This window comes from Podarcis raffonei, chromosome 4 (assembly GCF_027172205.1).
Source record: "Podarcis raffonei isolate rPodRaf1 chromosome 4, rPodRaf1.pri, whole genome shotgun sequence".
NCBI classification, from domain to species: domain Eukaryota; kingdom Metazoa; phylum Chordata; class Lepidosauria; order Squamata; family Lacertidae; genus Podarcis; species Podarcis raffonei.
In genome coordinates, this window is record NC_070605.1 from 27,865,332 (window position 1) to 27,887,998 (window position 22,667).

General features: G+C 39.8%; 1 protein-coding gene across 3 annotated transcripts in view; it reads right to left on the reverse strand.

Annotated features, from left to right (window-relative positions):
* FLT1 (fms related receptor tyrosine kinase 1) overlaps positions 1–22,667 on the reverse strand; it is a 139,794-nt gene that overhangs the window by 67,006 nt on the left and 50,121 nt on the right. For all 3 annotated transcript variants that reach the window (XM_053385957.1, XM_053385958.1, XM_053385956.1), the window contains 6 exons: positions 19,815–19,977; positions 19,587–19,723; positions 17,552–17,726; positions 17,230–17,347; positions 13,355–13,524; positions 12,867–13,023 (listed from right to left, as the gene is read on the reverse strand). In XM_053385957.1, the coding sequence (XP_053241932.1) occupies positions 12,867–13,023; positions 13,355–13,524; positions 17,230–17,347; positions 17,552–17,726; positions 19,587–19,723; positions 19,815–19,977 (920 nt within the window). The remainder of the gene's footprint in view (positions 1–12,866; positions 13,024–13,354; positions 13,525–17,229; positions 17,348–17,551; positions 17,727–19,586; positions 19,724–19,814; positions 19,978–22,667) is intronic.

Sequence of the window (22,667 nt, forward strand, 5' to 3'; positions counted from 1 at the left end):
GTAATTATCTATCTGAGGAAAGTATACCCAGGAGACTGTACTAACTTAAATGGACCAAAGGTCTGACTCAGATATAAGACACCTTCATATGTTCAAATTAGCTAAAATGCCTCAAAGAACATCTTTAATGCATTAGAAAATTCAGAGTATGTTGCTATCAAAGAAGAGGTGCTGATGTAACTGGGGAAAGCTCCCAGAACAGTTGCGCATGAATGCAGGTACTTTCTAAATAGTATCCACTCAATGCAGAACTTCACCATTGATTACAATATACTTCTGATAAAAACACATCCAATCAATTAAAAACAAACAGTGAAAAGCTTAAGTGTAATGGTTTGAACCAAGCAGAAGGCAAACAGATAATGTAGGACCAAAATAAAGCTCCTTTAAGCGCCTTTAATTTCATCAGGAGAGAGTTGGACACGTTACTATCGCTGTACAAATCTATAATAATTCTACACACTAAGTGCATCGTTTACAAATTATGGGTTGTTTTTAAAAAATTGCCCATTTATTTCTTATCCACAAAAAATCCCATAAAATCCCATAAAACAAATCTAATCATCTATATCAAAATACAAAATATTAATTAAAAATACTAAAAATAGAAGCTAGATCCAAACAGCTACTTTCAGTTACCCAGAGGGTTTGATCTGCCCAAGGCTGACCTTTCTGCCCCTTTTAAAATTCTGGTTGCGGGGAGTAGAACTGGATAACATACAATGAATGGTAACAAAAATAGGTGACAACGACAACAAGGAGGCTGCTTACTGTAATGCATAACATAAGAAGACAATAAAATCTCAATAATATTAATAACAAGGGACGCAGGTGGCGCTGTGGGTAAAACCTCAGTGCCTAGGACTTGCCGATCGCATGGTCGGCGGTTCGAATCCCCCGGCAGGGTGAGCTCCCGTCGTTCGGTCCCAGCTCCTGCCCACCTAGCAGTTCGAAAGCACCCCTAAGTGCAAGTAGATAAATAGGTACCGCTTTATAGAGGGAAGGTAAACGGCGTTCCGTGTGCTGCTCTGGTGCCGGTTCGCCAGAGCAGCTTCGTCACGCTGGCCACGTGACCCGGAAGTGTCTTCGGACAGCGCTGGCTCCCGGCCTCTAGAGTGAGATGAGCGCACAACCCTAGAGTCTGTCAAGACTGGCCCGTACGGGCAGGGGTACCTTTTAATATGAATATACCTTACACTTAAGAACAAAATAAAGATTTGACATAATAGGAATTTTGTTTTTTAAAAATATTTTTATTTTTTTGCAAGGTGGGCAAGTTTTCCTTTCCCATCACATTGCTGGCTTCAAAAAAGGTCCAGACATGCTTTAATGACAATCTGTGGTCTTTGATATATTAGAAATTGAACTGAAAGCTGATGGAAGCTGTGATTAACCAGGAGAGAATAGCCAAGTGGGAGAGCATGGCAGGGACAGAAACACCTCATCTTCAAGGGAGCTCAAATGTGTAGGAGATGTGATCTAGGGTGGCCATTTATAAATTACAAAGAATGTGGAAATGCATCACACCCAAAAAGGTCAAAAGAGGACACCAATTTGCATACAACGTTGTATGTACAGTTGCAATCACGGAAGTAATTATTCTAATTTAAATAAAAATGCAATCCATCTCACCATAGTGAGGAAAACTGTGCCAAGGTAATCTGTGTATCTGTTCAGTCTGTTGTCCAGGTACTAATAACTAATAGGCAGCTTCAAGGTCCCGCTCTCCCTTCTTATAGTTCTCTATCTTTAAACTGCACTTTGACTGGCAGGTCTTAAAACAGTAAGATATATGATGACAGTGTGGACGGAGAACATGGATCTTATAGGTCTACAGCCAGTTATTCGTAAACTAGCCAAGCTATGTCTAAGTAGGATCTGCCCCAGAATGTTCTGCTGGCACACAGAGAAAGAGTTAGGGTCAGAAAAGAACACTGGGAGCTTCCTCACATCCCAATCCTCTCACAGCTGAGAGCCAAGCTAAAGTTGTCACATTATAAGGCAAACAAGGTCTGCACTCCCTGTCAAATCATTGCAAAAAGGGTGTGTGTGTGTGTGTGTGTGAATTCCCTAAGCCTACTTATGGAGTTCATAGACATTTTGGCACTTCAGGCAAACTGCAAAATGGTGCCACCCCGTGACCAAGAAAAAAAGGCGAGAATGATGATCTGCATCAGGAACAAAGGGGGAGGATAAAAATCTACATCGGGGACAAATGGGTGAGTGAAGCTCTAACCTGGGAATGAGTGAGGGTGGGGGATCAAATCAATCACACCCACGGGTGAAACAAGGCTTTATTTCCCCCAGGTTGAAGACCCAGTTTAGTAACCCCCCACGCACATTTGCGTACATACATGCAGAGGCTGGGACCTTAATGGCACCCCTCTAGAGGCTTTACCCCAGGGCAAAAAATGGGGCAATCCCCATACCATAGTTGCAGCACAATTGAAGTGGGAATCAAAGGGTATGTGGGGGTGGGAGGGTTTGCTCTGAATCACACTGGGCAAGTGCAGACCCTAGGAGACCCCAGATGGCAGCCCCTACCATTTCCTCCCTAGGGGTGGGAGGAGGCAAACAGCGCCTCCTATTTGCCAAGAGGCCGCTCTTGAGGTGGCATTGGCAGGGTAGCTAAAGCCAAGGAGGCAGCAGATCTAGCCTCCAAGGAGTATGCGGCAGTGGTGGTGGCATCAGCGGGTGAGGCATTCCTTGGAGGAAGGATCTGCTGCCCCGGTGGATCCTGCTACCCGAGGCAGTCACCTCACCTTGCCTCCTGGGTGAGCCGGCTCCAATTACAGCTAAGGAAATATTTGAAACAATGTCTGTCTTGTTCATAGCTCAGTAGCTTTGCCACTGCACTGCACCAGCTTTCATATTCACGTGTTCAAATTTTAATATTTTTATTTCCAATTCAGTCTTCTGAGGTTGTTGTTCTGACCTTGCAGAACTGGTTGGAGGTGCAAAGTCCCTTGATTTTTAATATGTGGTGCTTTGTAGCAGAAAGCAAGTATTTGTGTCAAGTGCAGTTATGGGGGAGATGATAGATTTCTGTGAATGCATAAAAACCATCATGGCTTGTTCTGGTTTCACTATGAATCACCTGGAAATATTGCAAAAATGCATTCATTGTGCATTGTGATACTTAACATTGTCAATTGTGGCAATTAATTATCAATGTGTGATAAATGGGTCATCCTGTTTGCTAATCAGAAACATGTATTAGCTCACAGGGATGACTTGTAGTTGGAAAGTATCCAATAAAAAAAGAGCCGTGCAACAAATGGTGAATATTCAAAAACATTTGAGGATTTTTTAAAAATCCATGTCAATAGCAATAATTGATCATATTATTACCCTACACAACCTGGAAATTGTGTACTGTAGACACAGTGGACACGACATATGCATATTAGTTCACAGTTTAGTTAAAAATAAGAATCACAAATCTTGCCCTTACTTTGCTATGCACGCAAACTTGCACCTTTTGTGCACATGTGTGCATGCTTAGGGATCTGATGGCCAAAATTAGAGAAACAAGCTATCACTTTGGGAAACCATTAGTCATTAATCCCAATTTAGATTTCCACAGATATTTCAAGAAAGGGGAAGGAACGGTCAGAGCTGTTAATCTGACACTCTGATTCCCCCCCCCCCAGGCACTTGCTGTGTAGTAGTTTTGGACATTTCCAAAGAAGGATCCAATATATGATGTACACATTTACTGTGTGTTGGTGTTATATATCTGTATATGTATTCCATATGTCACTAGACCTTAAAAGTGCTTAGGACATAGATGAGCTATTGAGAAGAACTGGAGGACAGAGGGAGGATGGGGGGAGAAAGACGGCAAGACTCTAAAGGATACATCATACTCTTAAGGAAGTAGATTGTGCCATGTTTGAAGATGCAAAGATAATGACTGTGCTGGGAACCGTCTTATATTCAGGAGGAAGCCAAACAACAAGAGGAAAGCAGTGTATGCTCCTAATTTCGCACAGGAAGCTCCCAGCACCTCCTGCTTAAGTTAGATAAGAAAACTCCCATGGCCTATTCTGGACAAGGCCACTGTTATCACCCTTAGCTTCACACTGTCCTCTCCCTACTCCACAGTTTGCTCCCTTAATGAGATCTTACCTCCATTTACTTGCAGCTTGCCAAGCACAATAGCATGATATATTTATAACTATGGAGAGGGAAGTTTTCCAAGCTAAGAGTTTACTACATGTCACCTTGTCAATTCAAAATAAAAAACAGCTGCTTGATTGAAATGAGTAGCTTTATTACCACTAAGTCACAGATTCAAATTACTGAATGGGTTTGGATCACAGGGAAATGTATAACTGCTGCCTCCAATCTAGTCTCATTATATACCTCTTACTTTATCAGAACAAAATTTCAAAAAAGGAACACAATGCTAAGCCAAGGTATGTGCTTTGTAGAAACTATACGTCAAGGACCACCTCTTCTACCTGGACCCCAAGATCATCCTCTGAGGCCCTTCTTTGTGCGCCTCCTCCATGAGAGGTCTGGATGGTGGCAACACAAGAATGGACCTTTCTGCAGTGGTTCCCCATTTGTGGAGGTTTGGCTGGGCCTTCATTATACACCTTTAGGCACCAGGCAAAAATGTTCCTCTTCTCCCAGGACCTAAGCCAATTGAAATCCAATGCCTTTTAATACATTTTTGTTCTTATTTTTATCATGTGTTTTGTGGCTTTTATATTGTGATTTTATGTTTTGAACTGCTCTAAGATATACGGGTATAGGGCAATATACAGATTTAATTAATTACCTTAATAATATCAGACTGTGGGAGGTTAGACAACCTAAAATATGAAAATAAATATAAGATGTTCCCCACAATGAAGGGCACTTGATACGTTTGGAAAAAAGCATATATATCAAACATGGAAAGAAAGCTAAAAGAGTTCCTTACCACAGTATTTTAGTCTGCCCCGCTTGCAGACCTATTGCTTTAATTTTTTCATAACTTTTAATTTCAATTCAATTTGAATCATTCTACAAAAATTACAAGGACATAGTTGGCACTCCTGCCAGTGAGTGACCTTGGAATGGCCCAAGTTGTCAGTTCACATGTGCCATGTCAGAGGACCTATTTTGCCAGAACTCTACAGTGAGTATTTCTGAGAGCAGACTGCTTTGGAAAACCACTTTTCACCAAAGTATCAGTGCAATTTTTCAGAGTACTCCCTCTGAAATTACACAGTTTATGTGAGCAGAACTGCATATACAGTTGTTCACACATAGTAGCCACCTGCACCAGCTTTAATACATTGCGGCACTGGCAGTCAAACCAAGTCACCTTGGCAGTGTTCCAGTAAAGGTCTGCTCCTTCTTTAACCCTACGCAAGACACTACAACCTCTCAGGGCTCATTGTAGCTGTTATGCTCCTTTGCTTCCTGAATCAATGAGCTAATGTTTCTAAATGCAATGAGATTACATGTCCTACTGATTACTCAGCACCCTGATGTCTGGTGCTTCAATGGACTCCACCATGCAACTAAATACAGTCTCCTGCAGTTTCCCAGAAACTGCTAGGTCATTTATACACTTTTGTGCATGGATGATCATTATATACAACCAGCTAAATGCTAAAGTTTAATTGGTGGAGGAGGAATGAAGAATTCTAGTCCTTTCTTCAATCACACTCACCTATGATTGCATTTTATTGCACCCTTCTGCAAATGAGCTCACAATGCCTTGCATGGTTCCCCATGCCCCTTTTTACGCTCCCCTTTTTATGCTCACAACAACCCTGTGAGGTAGTTTAGGCTGGAAGATGCTCACAGGCCCAAAGTCATTCAGTGGCTGAATAGGGATTTGAGCATGAGTCTTCCTAGTCCTGTGCCCTCTGACACTCTAACCAAACTGTGATGCACTTCAAGATATATACCAAAAATGTGTATAAAAATGTGTATTTTATGATAACATGCATACAAAAATGTGTATTTTTTTTAAAAAAGTTTAAAATAACAATCATTTTCATGCGGCTAAAAAAACCCCAAACCCTAGAAGTTACAGAAATTGGATGCAATACATATGAATGAACACAGACAAAACTGATATGAACCAGAAATAGACTGATCTATTCATCCCTAAGTCAAACATATCAGAACATATATCAAAAGGAGAGAAGTTGAAAGGGGGGAGATTCTGGTGGTGGTCCCAGAAGCAAATTGCTTGCTGTCACGTGATGAGGAACAGCCCACACTATTGGCCCCAGCATCCCATGAAGTAAATAATGTAATGTCTCTGCAAATGGTGGTCACCCTTTTTCTGTAGTAAAATGCTGTACTGGGTTACTTTAGCTGCCAAAATTTAACCAGTATTTGTATGCAGTACAGACCCTCAGTGTACTCTCTCCACAGCAAGCAACACTCTTTATATGAAATGCTTACTATACAAAAATGGGTTTGATGCTGAGCTTCCCCATGCAAATCCATAAGGATGGACTCATTGGGTAAGACTTGCTTTGAGAGAATTCTGTCCCCCTTTTGCTTTGTCTCTAGTCTTGTAGTTAAGATATGTATTCCTTCTGAATACAATAGTTACATTTAACTATAGTGGTTGTTATGAACTAGTATATTATCACCCATGGAACTAAGCCACTTAAGATAACGGCTATACGAGTAATAGCATCTTGTGGCAATGAATCCCATACACTAATTTCCATACACTAATCTTACACTACACTGACTATCTCCTTTGTGTGTTTTGAACCTTCTACCAATCAATTTCATTGAACAATTCCACTATCTTGTATTCTAAGAGGACAATGGATCTATTTCCTCTTACTACATGATCCGTAAATCATTTTTCTGATGCCCAACCTTCTTAACATTTTCTTTAACCTGTAAGAAACTAGGAAGTTGAAATACAAACACAAAAAAGAATGATATTGAAACATAAAATTGAAAACAAGAGGTTAAAAGAAGCAAGCAGACATTTTACAGTTGAAGTGCTAGTTTTCCTTATCAGGTGAAAAGCTGCATCCCTTGGAAAAATGTACAAGTGCTATTCAATTATGTGCTAGGAGAGGCTAGTATATTCTCCATTCATAGGGTTCAGCCAAAATAACAGCCAAAACAACTCACTTCTATCCTATCCATGTCATGGAGAATTACAGCATTTACATTGTGAACAAGGACCCCACACACTAATCCACTCCTTTAGGTCACAGGAATTACCCTTTAAAAACTGGGGGGGGGGGGGGAAGACTCAGAAGCAGGACTGCAGATTTCAAAGTGGACACTGGATCTGATCTGGTCATTGCTCTAAGTGGTGCAGATCAGAACCAGAGTTCACTGGATTCTATTTCCATTTCCATTCCTATCCCTAACCTGTGCTTTTGCAGAGAATCTAAGCAGACCATTCAAACAATTTCTCCACAGCATTTAGCCATCTTTGCTACATTTTCCCCATCCAGATTGAATCAACTCATCAGTGACTCTAGAAAAAACAACAGCAACAGGATTTATCCTTCTATGCCTTTATGTTTTATGCTTCATCATCATTTATTAGACTTGGGAAAGGATGATGATTTAAAGCACATAGTGATAGAACTTGGTTAATAAAGACCTTGGTTCAATGGAGACACATAAAGAAGCCTTTGACAAAAGTTTCAAGCATATTAGTTGGAAATAATTGGCAGCTGTATTAACTGTGACAAGAACAAGCAATGCAAATTATCATCACTATGTACAGAGAGGTCAATGCTAGTTCCAGTTCTCCAGGGTTATTATTAACAAGAGGCAAATTGCAATGTTTGGAAAGGGCCACGGTCTCCTTGCTTCCTGTTTCATAGAATGAAAGTTGCTGTTCATTAGAAGCCACCAAAATCTGATTCAGAATAAAAGGCCAGGGCATATAATTACTTGCTTTATCTTACCGTTTGTTTAGTCTGAATAAATGCAAATAATATATTAGCTGAATTGTTTTACATTTTACTATTTGTCTGAATGGAGAGGGCAGAAATCTTTTTTTTCTTTCCACAAACTTTTTTATTTTTTGCATACCCTATATTTTGTCCCATCTTTATAAAACACACGTTTCTTTTTAAGCTATATGTCAACTGTAGGACTTGGTTCTACCTTACATGATGGTTCCTTCACTGCACACTAAAGAAGATTAAATCTGAATTACATGAATACCCAACTAAAAGGCTCCTTTACTCTACAAAAGTGGCATAAAGACCCTCTCACCTTGATCTACAGTGCATTCACTTGGAAGTAAATCCCATTTATTTCAAAATAACTTATTGTCTTGGGGTCCATGGCAGATGGGGCAGGAATGGCAGGATCCTTCAGGGGAAGATGAGGACAGTGGAATTGGAAGCGGGGAGAGTTCAGGCAGTGATGGGAAGGAGGGTTCTACCCTGCTGTTGAAAGATGTACATGAGGAAAGAGAAGCTGGTGGAGTCAGTCCCAACCCACCGCTAGAGAACTGCCTCCAGAGAGTGAGCTCCACAAAGTAGCTGAAGAGGCGGTTGAAAGATCAGCAGAGCCGGCTGAGGTGGAGAATCAGAGGCTAGAGTCCATTACCAAAGATGTACAGTCATCTGCCTGAACAGACCCAGTATCCTCTTCCCCACCCCCAGAATCACTAACCTGCAAACTCAAGTCTTCTGTCTTATGATGGTAACCACACAGATGATCTTCTAACTGCCTATGGATTTTTGAACTGTGTATCTTGTACTGTGAACTGATGCTGAGACCCTGCGCTAACTTCTTAAAGAAAGCTTTCCAGTTTTTTTTGAGCCGAGAGTTTGAGTACTGTGTCCAAGAGTGGGAGCCAATACACTAGTGTCCTAGTAGCCTTGTGGGCAAATTGCATAAAGCAAAAGCCACTGAAAGTCACTGATGTAGTGTCCCATCATCCCAGACAACACTTTTCATTATTCTTTACTATTGACCATGCAGGCTGGGATGGATGAGAGTTGGAATGTAGCAGCCAGAGGGCACCATGTAGAATATCCCTGTTATTCATGTTGGTAGGGCCATTGACTACATATAATAAAATCATAGAATTGTAGTTGGAAGGAACCCTGAGGATCACATAGTTCAACACCCTGCAGTGCAGGAATCTCATCTAAAGCATCTATGATAGTTGGCCATCCAACCTCTACTTAAAAACCTCAAATGAATGAGAGCACACCAACTTCTGAGGGAGTCTGTTCCACTGTCAAAGAACCCTCACTGTCAAAGTTTTTCTTGACGTTTAGTTGGAATCTCCTTTCTGGCGTTCCAGTGGAACCTTCCCTGAGGAATGCCCGTCCATTAGACTTCAAACAGATAAACAACTATTTGACTTTTAGAAGACATCTGAAGGCAGCCCTGTATAGGGAAGTTTTTAATATTTGATGCTTTATTGTGTTTTTATATTTTGCTGGAAGCCAACCAGAGTGGCTGGGGCAACCCAGTCAGATAAGCAGCATAAAGATAATAAAATTATTATTATTATTATTATTATTATTATTATTATTATTATTATTATTATTATTCCTCCTTTGGTTTGGGTCCACAGCAGGAGAAAACAAGCTTGTTCCATCTTCCATGTGACAGCCCTTTATATATGTGAAGATGGTTATATATCTCTGCTCAGTCTCCTCTTAGCTAGGCTAGGCTAAACATACCCAATCCCTCAACCTTCCTCATACAGCTTGTGACTAGGGAAAGGATGCCAAAGGTGTGTCCAGTGAGTGTGCTGGATTTTCAGGCACCAATAGGACCAGACTATTACCATTATTTCATATAAACATCTACATTATTAGTGCACCAGATTTACATATACTCTTACCTTTAACTAAACCAAGATTTGGAACCATCACCCTACAGGGTTGGCATGGTGAAAGCAGAAACACACACACACACACTAATGATCTTCCATGTTTGCAGACACCCACAATTAAATTTGGGCAGGTCAATCATTTCTAAACACACACAATTAACACTTGTTCTTGTAATTTTGCATGCTTCATTAGTATTCTAAACTACATTGCCTCTCAACAACTACCCAAGCACATACTAATGATTCAGCCATTCAGTCTTTTCTTTAATGCCACTTTAAAATAAGTAGTAAACATCTGTAATTAGACTGGCAGACTATGTTCATATTGAAGGTGTTAGGAATTTGACCATTTAGTCATAGCAAAGTAGTAATGCTGCTAAAACTTCAGCTGTATCTACATTTCTAATACTTTGTTAAATCAAATCCAAATGAAATAAATGGAGTTCCACAAGTACATTTACTGGACAGAGCTGTTATTCATTTTGTTTGTGCATATGCTGAAAGGGTAACCAAAGTAGTCTCTGGACCAAACTAGATGATCACAAAATATATATCATGCAGCTACAAATTACATTTTTCTCATGTAATTAAAAGTGGGAGGGGGGGGGAAAGGTCCTACTTGAACTAATGGGAATTTTCCCCTAAGGCTCCTAGCTACACACAAGAAGGGGTTATTATTTTGATTGTGCTGTGGAGGGAAGAGATAAGCCTGTCCACCCCATGTGCTTCCTTCCTGATAACAGTTAGCCTCCCTGTTCAAGTAGTCAAGTAAAGAAAAAAAAGGCAAATGTGTGGCTGCATGCTATGCATTTAGTGAACATTTAGTTTGGCCCTCTGTGGGAAAGTAGATGGAGGGACTGAAAGTACTTTACTGATTTTGAACCCAGTTGGTATCTATATAAGATCTGAACTGATTTCATATCTGTTTTGTTCCTGTTTTAAATTTGGTTTGTTTGTGTGTGTAGTTTTTCAAATTGTTTTTATAAAAGCAAATGTTTTCACTGTTTTTATTTCTGCAATTGTTCTCTATATGATTTTATTGTACTGTAAACTGCTTCAGGATGCCTCACGGGAAGCAATTCATAAATTAAATAAATAACTCTGTTACAGAAAAAGGATGTTGTGGATGACAAGCGGTTCCACATGACTGATATAACATCTGCACAGGATTCTCCACATAGATTGATGCTTGCTTGAAGATATCACCAATCAATCTGGTGATAATATTGTAACTGCAAATCAACTTAATTAACCCTTTGCACAGCTACTAAATTTTTCATTAGGAAGCAATTGTTATAACAGATAGAAAAAAGTTGTTCTAGCATGAATTCCCCTGCTAATCTATTTGCTTTTTGTAGGACTTGCTTCCTAAGAAGACCATTTGGAAATGGAGTTGATGCAAAGCATTTTTTTCTAGATCTTATGCGAGATAAACAGGTCAGTGTTCAGATCACTGGTAATCTCACATAGGCTGATTTTATTAGTTTTCCTGAGAATCCAAGTCTAGCTGGGCTCTGGCTGATGTCATTCAGGGCAAGAGTGACTTTGGGAAACAGAAAGCTCTTTCAAATACTTCTGCAGAAGTGAAGACCACACCTTTATTATCTCAGGACAAACATGCGAGGAAAGTTCATCTGTTGTGAAAACATGAAACTACAGCAAGTGCCTTTGAGAACATGCCCTTCTGACGAAAAAAAATAAACTGCAAGAAAATGTCATGGGCGGGATAATAAGGACAGGCAAAAAGGAGGAAATGTTTCATCCTTTTGATCTTCATCCCATACCAGGGCATTCAGCGACAATGGATTTGTCTCTGAGAACAGCCACCCCGCCCCCACCCTGTCTGGGTTGCAAAGCACCCAATTTGAATAGACACTGAAGTGACAGCTGTCCAATCCCTATGAAAGTTGTGAAATCCTAAAGGTGTATGCAAGTGTTCCCACCTATTGATCCTGAAGCCTCTACAGGAATAATATGTGGCTTGGGAAGATTCTTGCCAAGACCTGTTCCTTTCCTGGGTTCAAGCTGGTGAAGAGTTCACCCCTCTATGATAGTATCATAGAGAAACCCAGTCAGATGAGCGGGGTATAAATATGATGATGATAATGATGATGTCAGGACCAGAAGGAGTGTCAGAGTGCATGTTTCTTTCCCTTTTAGCCTCTGAAGCAATCTCAGGGATGAAAGAGATCCTCCCACATGGTTCCTGAAACTGTGAAGGGGTAGTCCCCTTCTCAATTCAAAGGATCATATGGGTTTGGCTCCTTCCTTGCCTTGCTCAACACCGATCTGCCCCAGCCAGTATGGTAAATAGTCTGGGATGATTAGAGCTGTTGTTCAACAACATCTGGTTGGCCACAGATTAGCCACCCATGCTCTAAATGGAGGTGGCAAGCCATATCTAGTCCTCTGCCTCTCCAGAGAGCTCAGAGTACAGAGTGGAAATGTGTTGGTTCCTTCACATCCCAGGAGTGTGTCCACTTATGCATCATCAAAAAGAAGGAATTTGCATACAATGTACTATAATTTAAATAAAAATACAATGCTTCCAATCATAGTGGAAAAGGTTGGAACCCATGTGCTTGCTCAGTCTGCTGACCAGGTTCTAACTCCTGATAGGCAACTTCAAGAACCTGCACTTTAAACCAGACTTTGACTGGACAACCCTTTGAATAGAGGATACCTTCAAACAGGACTGTAAAGTATGAGACATTGCCACCCTCCATCCCAAAAACAGCTTTACACAGGGCTGCTTAAGGGATAAATCTAACCTATCTATCATCAAACCATCAGAGTACTAGGTTGTTGAAGCCAGCTTCCTCCAGCAAGCCTCCAAACTACCCAGTGCAGTTGGGCTATACCAGGGACTTCCCTTCTCTTCTGTCAGGGAACATCCTACATATGCAGACCATAATTGCCAATGTCATTAATTCAAAGTATGATTTGTAGCTTTATAACCACAAATTGCATAACATGAGTTATAAATATTGAAGGAGACTTCAGACAACAACATAGAAGGCTAATGGCAGGGTATTGCAAACAAGAAACTAAAATGATCTACCTTGCTGAGGAATTTGTCTGTTGACAAGGTTGCCAGGTCCACTTTATTGTAGGTTGAGGATTACCATAAACTATGCAAGTTAGGATTTGCTTACTTCCCACTTGATGAAGATTAGAACCAGGAATTGAAGACACTTCTTCATAGATCTGAGGTTTCACTGTAAAATAAAACCAGCAACACAAAAAAAATCAAATTGCTGAAACAACATGTACCTTATTATCTTTAAAGGTAAACAAGAAAGACCCTCAGCTCTTAGGAACTAATGCTGTTGCCAGGCTGAAGTTATTCCAATTAAGACTACAATCCTTATTATTGAGTTATTGGGTTGCCTTTGTTTTTGTTTTTATTGTGTATTTTCTCTTTTTTTATATTGTTATTTTATGTTGTGAACCACCCTGAGATCTACAGGTATAGGGTAGTATGCAAATTTAATAAATAATAAAATAATAATAAATAAGTCATTAATATAAACTGTGTTGTCAACTTACCATTTATTCTCAGTGTGACTGTCAAGTTTTTATGCAAGTTCCATTGCTGAGTACTCAGCAATATAGTGTACTTTCCTGCATCTTCTTCAGCAACATGTTTTATGATTAGTGAATAACCTTTAATTATATACCGGGCACACATTTCAGCAGCAGGTAACCCATCCTTCAACCTATCAAAAGACAACCAGAATTCATAATTCTGCAACTGTTTATGTATATTCCAAAGGAAGCATCAGTCAAATATAATCTGTGCTCAAGAAGCAAATTGGGTCCCAAAGCTTATAAATGTTTTAAAACAGTAACATGGGGGGGGGGTTAATTACATCTTACAGCGCCGAGGGCCTTCTGGCGGTTCCCTCATTGCGAGAAGTGAGGCTACAGGGAACCAGACAGAGGGCCTTCTCGGTAGTGGCGCCCGCCCTGTGGAACGCCCTCCCATCAGATGTCAAAGAGATAAATAATTACCTGACATTCAGAAGACATCTTAAGGCAGCCCTGTTCAGGGAAGTTTTTAATATGTAACGCTGTACTGTTTTTAACACTGATTGGGAGCCGCCCAGAGTGGCTGGGGAAACTCAGCCAGATGGGCGGGGTATAAATAATAAATTATTATTATTATTATTATTATTACAAGGAAAGGGTGGCTGTTGATAATTAACATTCTTCCCACACACCTCCTTAGTAACATTTGGAAAAATATATGTGTAATGCAAAGTTGTTGCGTGCTGTATTTCTCCAGTCTCTAAAGGACGGCTAATCAATTAAGAGCAGTGGCAGGGAAACAATCAAGGGAGGTGTTTGAAGAGAATGAGAAACATGGGTTAGCTAACAGGAATACTGTTGATTTCTTCTTCTTTTCAGGGCTCCAAAGCTAAGGTTTGCAATGAACACCAAAGCTGAATACATAATCAACCAACCAACCCCGCTTTAGTAACAGTGCTTTCAGAACATTTGAAATATCTGCATTGATCTCAAAGGTGTTTTTTTTTAATAAAAAAACCTCCCCCCCCCAAAAAAAATACACCTGTTGGTTTAATTCTCTGGTACAACAGGATATCAAGATATGGCTCCAGAAAGGCTGTAAACATCACTTAAAAGAAATCCAATCCTCAGAATGGTTTCACGTGTTACTACCACTGGGTGCAGAGGAAACATAGATCTGAGAAAGGCTATTATCTACGTTTCCTGCTGTAGGCTTCACAGAAGCACTTGGCTAGCAAATTGGAAATGAGATGCTTCTAGATGGGTGCTTATTGCGGAAGTGGTGCTCTGCATTTAAGCAAGGTTTTTGCAGAGTCCACAGAACATCATTGGCATGAATGTGCCAGTCTGCATTTTTCTACCCATTTAATCCAGATTTACTCTTTCTGGGGGAAATCTTGTAAGACAAAAATCAAATGTGTTGTCAACTACTCATTTGCAATATCTTAGTGATCTGTCTGTAATCTTATTTATCAAGACTATTCTTAAATTCTTGCAGTTTGAGTGGGTTCATTGTGTTTCCTTGTAGCGTGACTCATAACACAAGAAAAGAGGGTATGACTAGGTACGCTTGATGAATTTGTTTTTTGTGAATTCTAACATAAAATGAACTGATCCACACCTTCAGACTAACGTGCAGATTGGAATGTAGTTTTCTTTCAGATTTTGCACTTCTCCAAATTTTGTATTGTAGTTCTTGTCTCAAAAATATACCAAAAGCATGTAAAATGGGTATTTTGGGCTAAAATATATTTAGAAATGCATTGTTTTTAAAGAAATATGTTTAAAACAGGAAAATACATTCTAAAAAAATGATGAATCTTTGTGTTGTTTTTTAAATAGACTAATGCAGAAATTGAATGAACTTGTAAATTGTAAAACTGACATGGCCCAGATATAGACTGATTCATCCTAGCGATAACCCATAGCATGCAAATAAATATACATTATTTTATCACATTTTTCCCTAGTGAGGAGGTGAGGCCACTAATTGCTCTCAAACTGTAAAAGAAGTCCATCTATATGCTTTGCATATTCCAGAGAACACAACAAAACACACAGTGTAGATGAAATGCAAGTGTTAATATATGTGCAGCTATGCTAAAAAAGGGACGCAGGTGGCGCTGTGGGTAAAAGCCTCAGCGCCTAGGGCTTGCCGATCGAAAGGTCGGCGGTTCGAATCCCTGCGGCGGGGTGCGCTCCCGTCGTTCGGTCCCAGCGCCTGCCAACCTAGCAGTTCGAAAGCACCCCCGGGTGCAAGTAGATAAATAGGGACCGCTTACAAGCGGGAAGGTAAACAGCATTTCCGTGTGCGGCTCTGGCTCGCCAGATGCAGCTTGTCATGCTGGCCACGTGACTCGGAAGTGTCTCCGGACAGCGCTGGCCCCCGGCCTCTTGAGTGAGATGGGCGCACAACCCTAGAGTCTGGCAAGACTGGCCCGTATGGGCAGGGGTACCTTTACCTTTACCTATGCTAAAAAAACCTCCAAAAATAAGTATTGTGAACTAGTACTCTACATGCATGTAAGGAATTGTCCTATTCGGCTTGTAACACAGCATTTAACAGTAATGAATTCAACCACAGCCGCTGACATTTACAATTATTTAAACAAAAACAAAGACGAAAATGAGATCAAAACTGATAACATTGTTTTCTATTAAAATTATACCAAAGACTTCCGTGAAAGACTTCTTAAGATAGTGTGCAGAAGTTGTATAAAACAAGTTTAGAAAGTTTAGAAAGAATGGGTCACCAAAAATAATTATGTCATCTCTTAAGGCCAAACTAAATGTGACATTAAATGTGTGTTGCTATCTGCCTGTCCCTTGCCTCCTCCACAGTGAAATACCAGCCATTGTGGGGAGTGGGTTCCTGTGGTGGGATTGTGACAACTTTTATTATGAAGACAAACGGCCTTGCAATTAAAATGCTATTGGCAGGTGAAGGCCTCCAAGGTTGCTTTTCAGGTTAAGATGGGTGAATCCAACACAGGGTCTGCCAGAGATTCATTTGAATCCAAGCTTGAACCTTAACCACTGCATGTGTTTGACTCATGCACGACCGCGTAAACATGCAGCACCAGGAAATAATGAAATAAATTGATTTAAATTGCAAAAGGGGCAAAAATGACCCCCAAAGAGTGGGGAAACTGCAAAAAAGAGTGGGGAAATGGCCAGCAAGCCAAAGAACCTTTGCAACTGCAATCCCATAAGCCTTTGAGTTCTGTGGATGGTTGGAGTTTGTAGTTTCCACATCATCCTCCAGCAATGAGGAAGACCAAGAGCCCCCACTGCCACCATTCATGCCAGTCTGGTAAATGCTGCTGGTTTTTTAAAGGGGTTTTTAAGGGTTTCCAAAGGTTTAGAAGGTGTTTGCAGGCTTTTTAGATTGTGTTCCCTACTATATGCAATTTCACACTTATGTGCAGTACCCGAGAACATAACCCCCACCTAAGTGGGGAGGTGCCTGTATATTATACTGAATGCCACAGGATTTACTTTTGAATAAGCACACTTAATACAGTAACTGCAGTAACTCCCTGCCTTTGCCCCAAGACAAATATGCACTGAGGTTGCTATATTTCAAAAAGCTTAAATATGTTGAGCTTTTTTGGGGGCCAAAGTTGTTGACATCAGCGATTTCTATCCAGACACTATTTCTGATGGCCGGCTGTGTCCGGGAAATATGGCAACCCTAAGTGAAATAAACATGGCTACTTTGTAAGCTTTGAAAATATGCATATTAACAGTAACAAATAATTTATTCCAAGTTCATTTCAGGGCATGTTTATTCATCTTTTTATTTGGATGTGCAATGTATAATCCTGAGCAAGCATGTTATATTTCCAAATAAGTAGCTTCTTTCTGTATGCAGAAAAAAAGTGTAATCCTACCATACAACCTCTGGTGCAGGAAACGCTTTCACTTTCATAGAAAGTCGATAGGACTTCTTGCCAGATATAACGTCCAGTACATTTTTTCTTCTATATTTCAAACTGATGAATGGTTTATCTTAAAAAAATAAATCAAATAAAATTATGTGTTTAAGATAGTGGTCTGGACAAGTATAACTGAAGCCACTTGATCACACAGATATAACACAAACTGGGACAGCAACCCTGGTCTTTTACACAAAAGTCATCCATCACTAAGTATTCAATTCATTGCCCTGGAATATGAATATCATACATTCTGCACAAACATAATGTTTCTTACCATAAATATGAACAGTTGTTTTAACTGATCTCACAGATAGGCCACTTGTCACATTGCAGGTATACTCTCCTTTATCAATATCACGGACTTTATCAACAACAATAATACTGTAGAATAGATTGGGTTCATCGTTCCTTGGTATAATGCTTTTAGTTATGGTCCCTCTTTTGCTTGCCTAGACAGGAGAAAAATGTTTACATGGAAAAAAGGTATTAACACACAACTTCTACCTCACAGGGTTTTTGTGAGGGTAACATGGTGAAGGAGAGAGTCATCTAGGCCACCTTGTGCTGCTTGGAGGAAAGGTGGGATATAAATATAATGATAAATAAATATAAAATAAAATAAGCTGCTGTTTGTGGTTTAATCAAGTAATGCAAATTTAACACTTTACAAAGCCCCATTGTGTTGTGTGTTTCACAATTTCAAACAGAGTCTACTTCGCTGCAGTTCAGAAGACCACACAACTACCGTATTTTTCTGTGTATAAGACTAGGTTTTCCCCCTTAAAAATAATGTAAAAAATTAGGGGGCATCTTATACACAGATACATCTCCCCCCATTTTCTTAAATCTGAGTAATAGGGAGTGTCCTATACATAGGGGCATTTATAGACTGAAAAATATGGTACTTCATATAGAAAATTAATTTCTGAAAGGGGCCCACATATCTATAAAAGAGAAAGATACTATATAGTATTTGTTATTGATGTCTAGCTATTAATTACACTAGTATTAACCTCATCTGATACACTAGCAACCAATTCCAATATTTGTAAATTTTAATAGCTGCTTCTCTCCGGGAATAACAGGAAACTGCAATGCTCACAAACAACACAAAGAAGATGATGGACTCATAATCGGAGCATGGTGGTAAAGGATATACCAAAGGGTAGCAATCAGGGTGAGAGCTATTGGGAGTCAGCAGCCAGTATATTGGGTTTGACTGTGGCTATTCAGATCTTTGTGCAGCCATGAAGCTCAATAAGTAAGGCTTGGATATTCTCTCTCAATCTAAAAAGAGAGGATGGATAGAGGAACATAAAATGAGATTGTGATATTCTTGAAACATATGAATTGGCACCACACACAGAGGATCACATTCTCGTACTGTGGGCATCAGGTGCTTTTGGCATTAGAGGCTAGTAACAACTTCCATCTAATTAAGTGACAATTTAACACTCTTTTCTTATGCTAAATAAATACTGTGGTAGGGAAGGTCCTGTTGGAAGTTAACTATGAACTGCTACCTTCCTCTAGCATAGGGGTAGCCAATGTGGTGTCCTCCAGATGTTGCTGGACTCACAATTCCGATCAGCCGTAGCCAACATGACCAATGGTTAGGGGAGATAGGAGTTGTGCTCCAACAATATCTGTAGATTCAGTGGCTACTAAAATAACTATCATGACTTTAATATTCTTGCACAGAAATCGGATGGGTGAGCAGTTCCCATGTGTTTTTCACCAATGGCAAAGCTTAGCAAGGTTTACTTTGGATTCCTGACAAATACTTTTAAGTGGCAGCTGTTTGTGTGCATGCTCCTGAAATGGTGAGGTGTTTAAGCTCACAACTGCTGTTTAAAAATAATTGTTCACATAAAAAGTGAGATCTTGGACATATGAATTGTAGTATTTTCTCTAAGGTTGAGTTGAAAAACTCTGTTACTTCAAGAAAGATGGCAAAAATGTTTTCTTTAAAAGGAATGCTCTTAGTTGGTAATGAGTACCAACATCATGAAATCTAATAAGTTTCATTCATTCATTCATCGGTTGTTATGAAATCAACACAAATGCATTGTGTAAAGCTTGCTTGGTCATTCGAGCAGGAAACTTTCTAGAAAAAGAGGTGCCAGAACTCCTCATGAACACCTCCTTCATTCTCTTAGAATGGCAATGGCACCCATCCAAGAGGTGCTGGAACATAGTTCCAGTGAGTTCCAGCTGAAAAAAGCCCTGATCACCCCAAGGGAATGTAAAATATAGGAAGTTCCTCTTTTTTTGGAATTATGTTTTTTGAAAACAGCAAGAGTACCCACCTCACCAGGATAACTCCATGTGATCTGCACTCTTGTGTTCCAGGCGGTAGTGATTGTACAGTTGAGGACAAGCTTGTCTCCTTTTAATAACTTGACTGGTCTTGAGGCATTTAACCGGACACTATGGATTTCATTGTCTACACAATACATCAAGAAAGAAAAGTGAATCCGATGATTAATTAATTAAATAACTGAAATTACTGACTGAGGAAACCAAAAGATACTTACTCATCCTGAATGTCAGGTATTTTGTGCTGTATTCATGGCCATTAATACTTGTTTCACAGCTGAGAAGGCCTATGAATTTATATGTTGCATTTGGTATTATAAAGCCCTTTGTACTATCCCAGATTATTGTCTTCCCATCAGGAATGATGTTAACTCCTGGCATCTAAAAACGAAATGAATTCATTACTTCTTTTTATTGTTAGGTGTTTCCCCCCTGAAACTAATGAATGGTTAATTTATAAAAGGAATTTTAAAAGTTCCTGAACATAACTAAACACCTATATGAATATATTTACTCAAAGAGCTTCCAATAGCACTTTTGTCTCATAACATAAAAAAAATGATGTAGAATGTGACTATTTCATGTTTTTCGCCCAAAATTTCATTATTCATAATTTTGCAATAGCAAATGGGATTGCTCAGGCTTTATTGCTATGCCACTGACTTCCTGTTGACCAATATGGTTCTGTCGGAAAATGTTCTTCATTTGCAGATGCATGATCATCACATACCAGAACACTATTTTTGCCTCTAAATTGGCAGTTAGGGGATTTTCTAATGTTGACAGCAGGCCATTCCAGACAAGAAACAAACCTCGTAGTATGGGAATTTGCAAACACACACACAAAAAGAGGGGGGCGGGAGAGAGAGTGTGTTTTGATATGAAAACATTTAAAGATGGAAATCCAGCATATTATAATATATAGTGGCATGTATATTTGTCAGGCATGTCTGTGACATCACAGCACAACTTAGAAGTCACAAATGAGCATGCGTGGCTTAGCATGCCCTAATGTTCCAAATTACAGGGGCTTCTCTATGTAGAGCTAACTACAGAGGTCGGTAGCCAACATTGTATCCAACGTTGTGCCCTCCAGATATTGTGGACTACAACTCCCATCATCCTTAATGGTTGGTCAGCTGGGGCTGATGAAAGCTGTAGGCTGTAACACCTAGAGGGCAACACATTGGCTATCCCTGCTGTAGACTGTTATCATCTCATGGCTTTGAATGAGCCAGAAATGAAAGCATCATAGAATCATAGAGTTGGAAGGGTCCCCGAGAGAATCCAAATCAGGAATCTCAATGAAAGGTTCCCTATCTAATTTGAAACCATACCAGACCCTGCATGGCTTTGCAAATGTGCTAGCAGTTTTATTGCTGCACCACTGGGCATGCTCATGCAAGATCTTAAGTTACCTAGGCATGGCAGAGCTCAAGACTGTACCTAAGCACAGGAGACCAAAGTGAGGAAGCAAAAAGACACCATCAATTGTGCAGGAAGAGTATGCCAGCTTTCCACAAAACAAGTGAGGTGCTAGAGTGGGAGGGCACTGAGGTTGAGTGCCTTCTAGCTGCCTCTCTGCCCAAGTGAGCACCTGCTGTGTGCATACCAGCTATGTATTGAGTCATGCCACCCACATGAGGAAGCAAGGCAGCAGCAGGAAAGGCTGTATGCCAGGCAAGCCACCTCTTCTGTAGTTTGTGCTGTAGAACCAAGGCAGCAGCAGAGGCTGCACACCAAGGCACCCACGGAGGTGAGTCACTTCTGGATCTCCAGGGCTCACACCATAAGAAATTTTATGCTCATAATGTTAATGAGGGGGGAAACTATGGTATTATTTTCAGCAACAGGAGCAGAAAGTGAGTTCAATATGCTTATATCCAGAGTGCATGGGGCAAGGGGGCTAAAGATCTTCTTTACACTCCTACCTCCCCTTTCACCATAAATTTAAGAAATCTTTCCTCATGTATGGAAACTAAAGATTGATTGCTGCTATACACAGTACAAGGGAACCTGTGACCCCCTTTTTAAAAGTCTAAAATTCATATACTACTGAAGCATAACAAAGATTTAAACATCAGATAGTATTCAGATACCTTACAGGTCATCAGTTTAGAAGGCACTGAAGTGATGGAACCTGTCTTTACACTGGCTCCTTTGACTATTGCTGTTTTAAAAGGAGGTAAAACATTATTTGTTTTATTTTATTTGTTTTATTTTATTTATTTCATAAAATTTATGCACCACTTGACCATTAAAAAACCTTCAAAGTGCTTCACAAAAAGAATAAAACCATTATCAGGAAAAAACATTTACTGTAAGTCATTCAAAACATAAAACCAACAATAAACTAACAACAGATTAAAGCATATAACTCCCATTCTACACATCTGGGTAAGCTTGTCTAAACAAGAATGTTCATGTCAATAGCCAGGGAATTCCAGAATATAGGTGCTACCACACTAAAAGAACCCAATTATCTTGGGAGTGGAGGAGCAATTGGGCTATAATGAAGGGCAGTATACAAATTTAATTAATAATAATTATAATAGTGCAGCATCCAGCACTTAATCTGGTTGGGCAGCACCAGTTGTGGGTCAACTATGCTCCATGGTATGAAAAGAGGAGGATCTTAGCACCCATTGCTAGGGTAAAAATATATACACATAGGGGTGCTGGGACTGGTCACTGAGCTTGGAGCTTTTGATTTAGACACTTCTGAATCAAAACCTAGAAATGTGCACTGATTGTGACAGTGAAGACTGCTAAGTATACTATTTCTTCTTTCATAAATTCAGTGATCATGGATCACAAAGCTCAGAGCTGCAAAGCAAGTCACCTCCCTTCATTTTATGTTATTTCCCCAGACAGAAAAAAAAAAGTTTTAATAGAATGAACAACAATCACAGCTTAGACTAAAGTGACACAGTGGAATATACTTCCTTATCTTTACAGCATCTCTGCTAAGAAGCCATAATCACAATTTAAATGATGGGAGGAGTGTGTCCTGTACATACAAATACTTTCTGCCACTTTATAGCCTGCTGACTGACTTTCTAAAGTGTCTT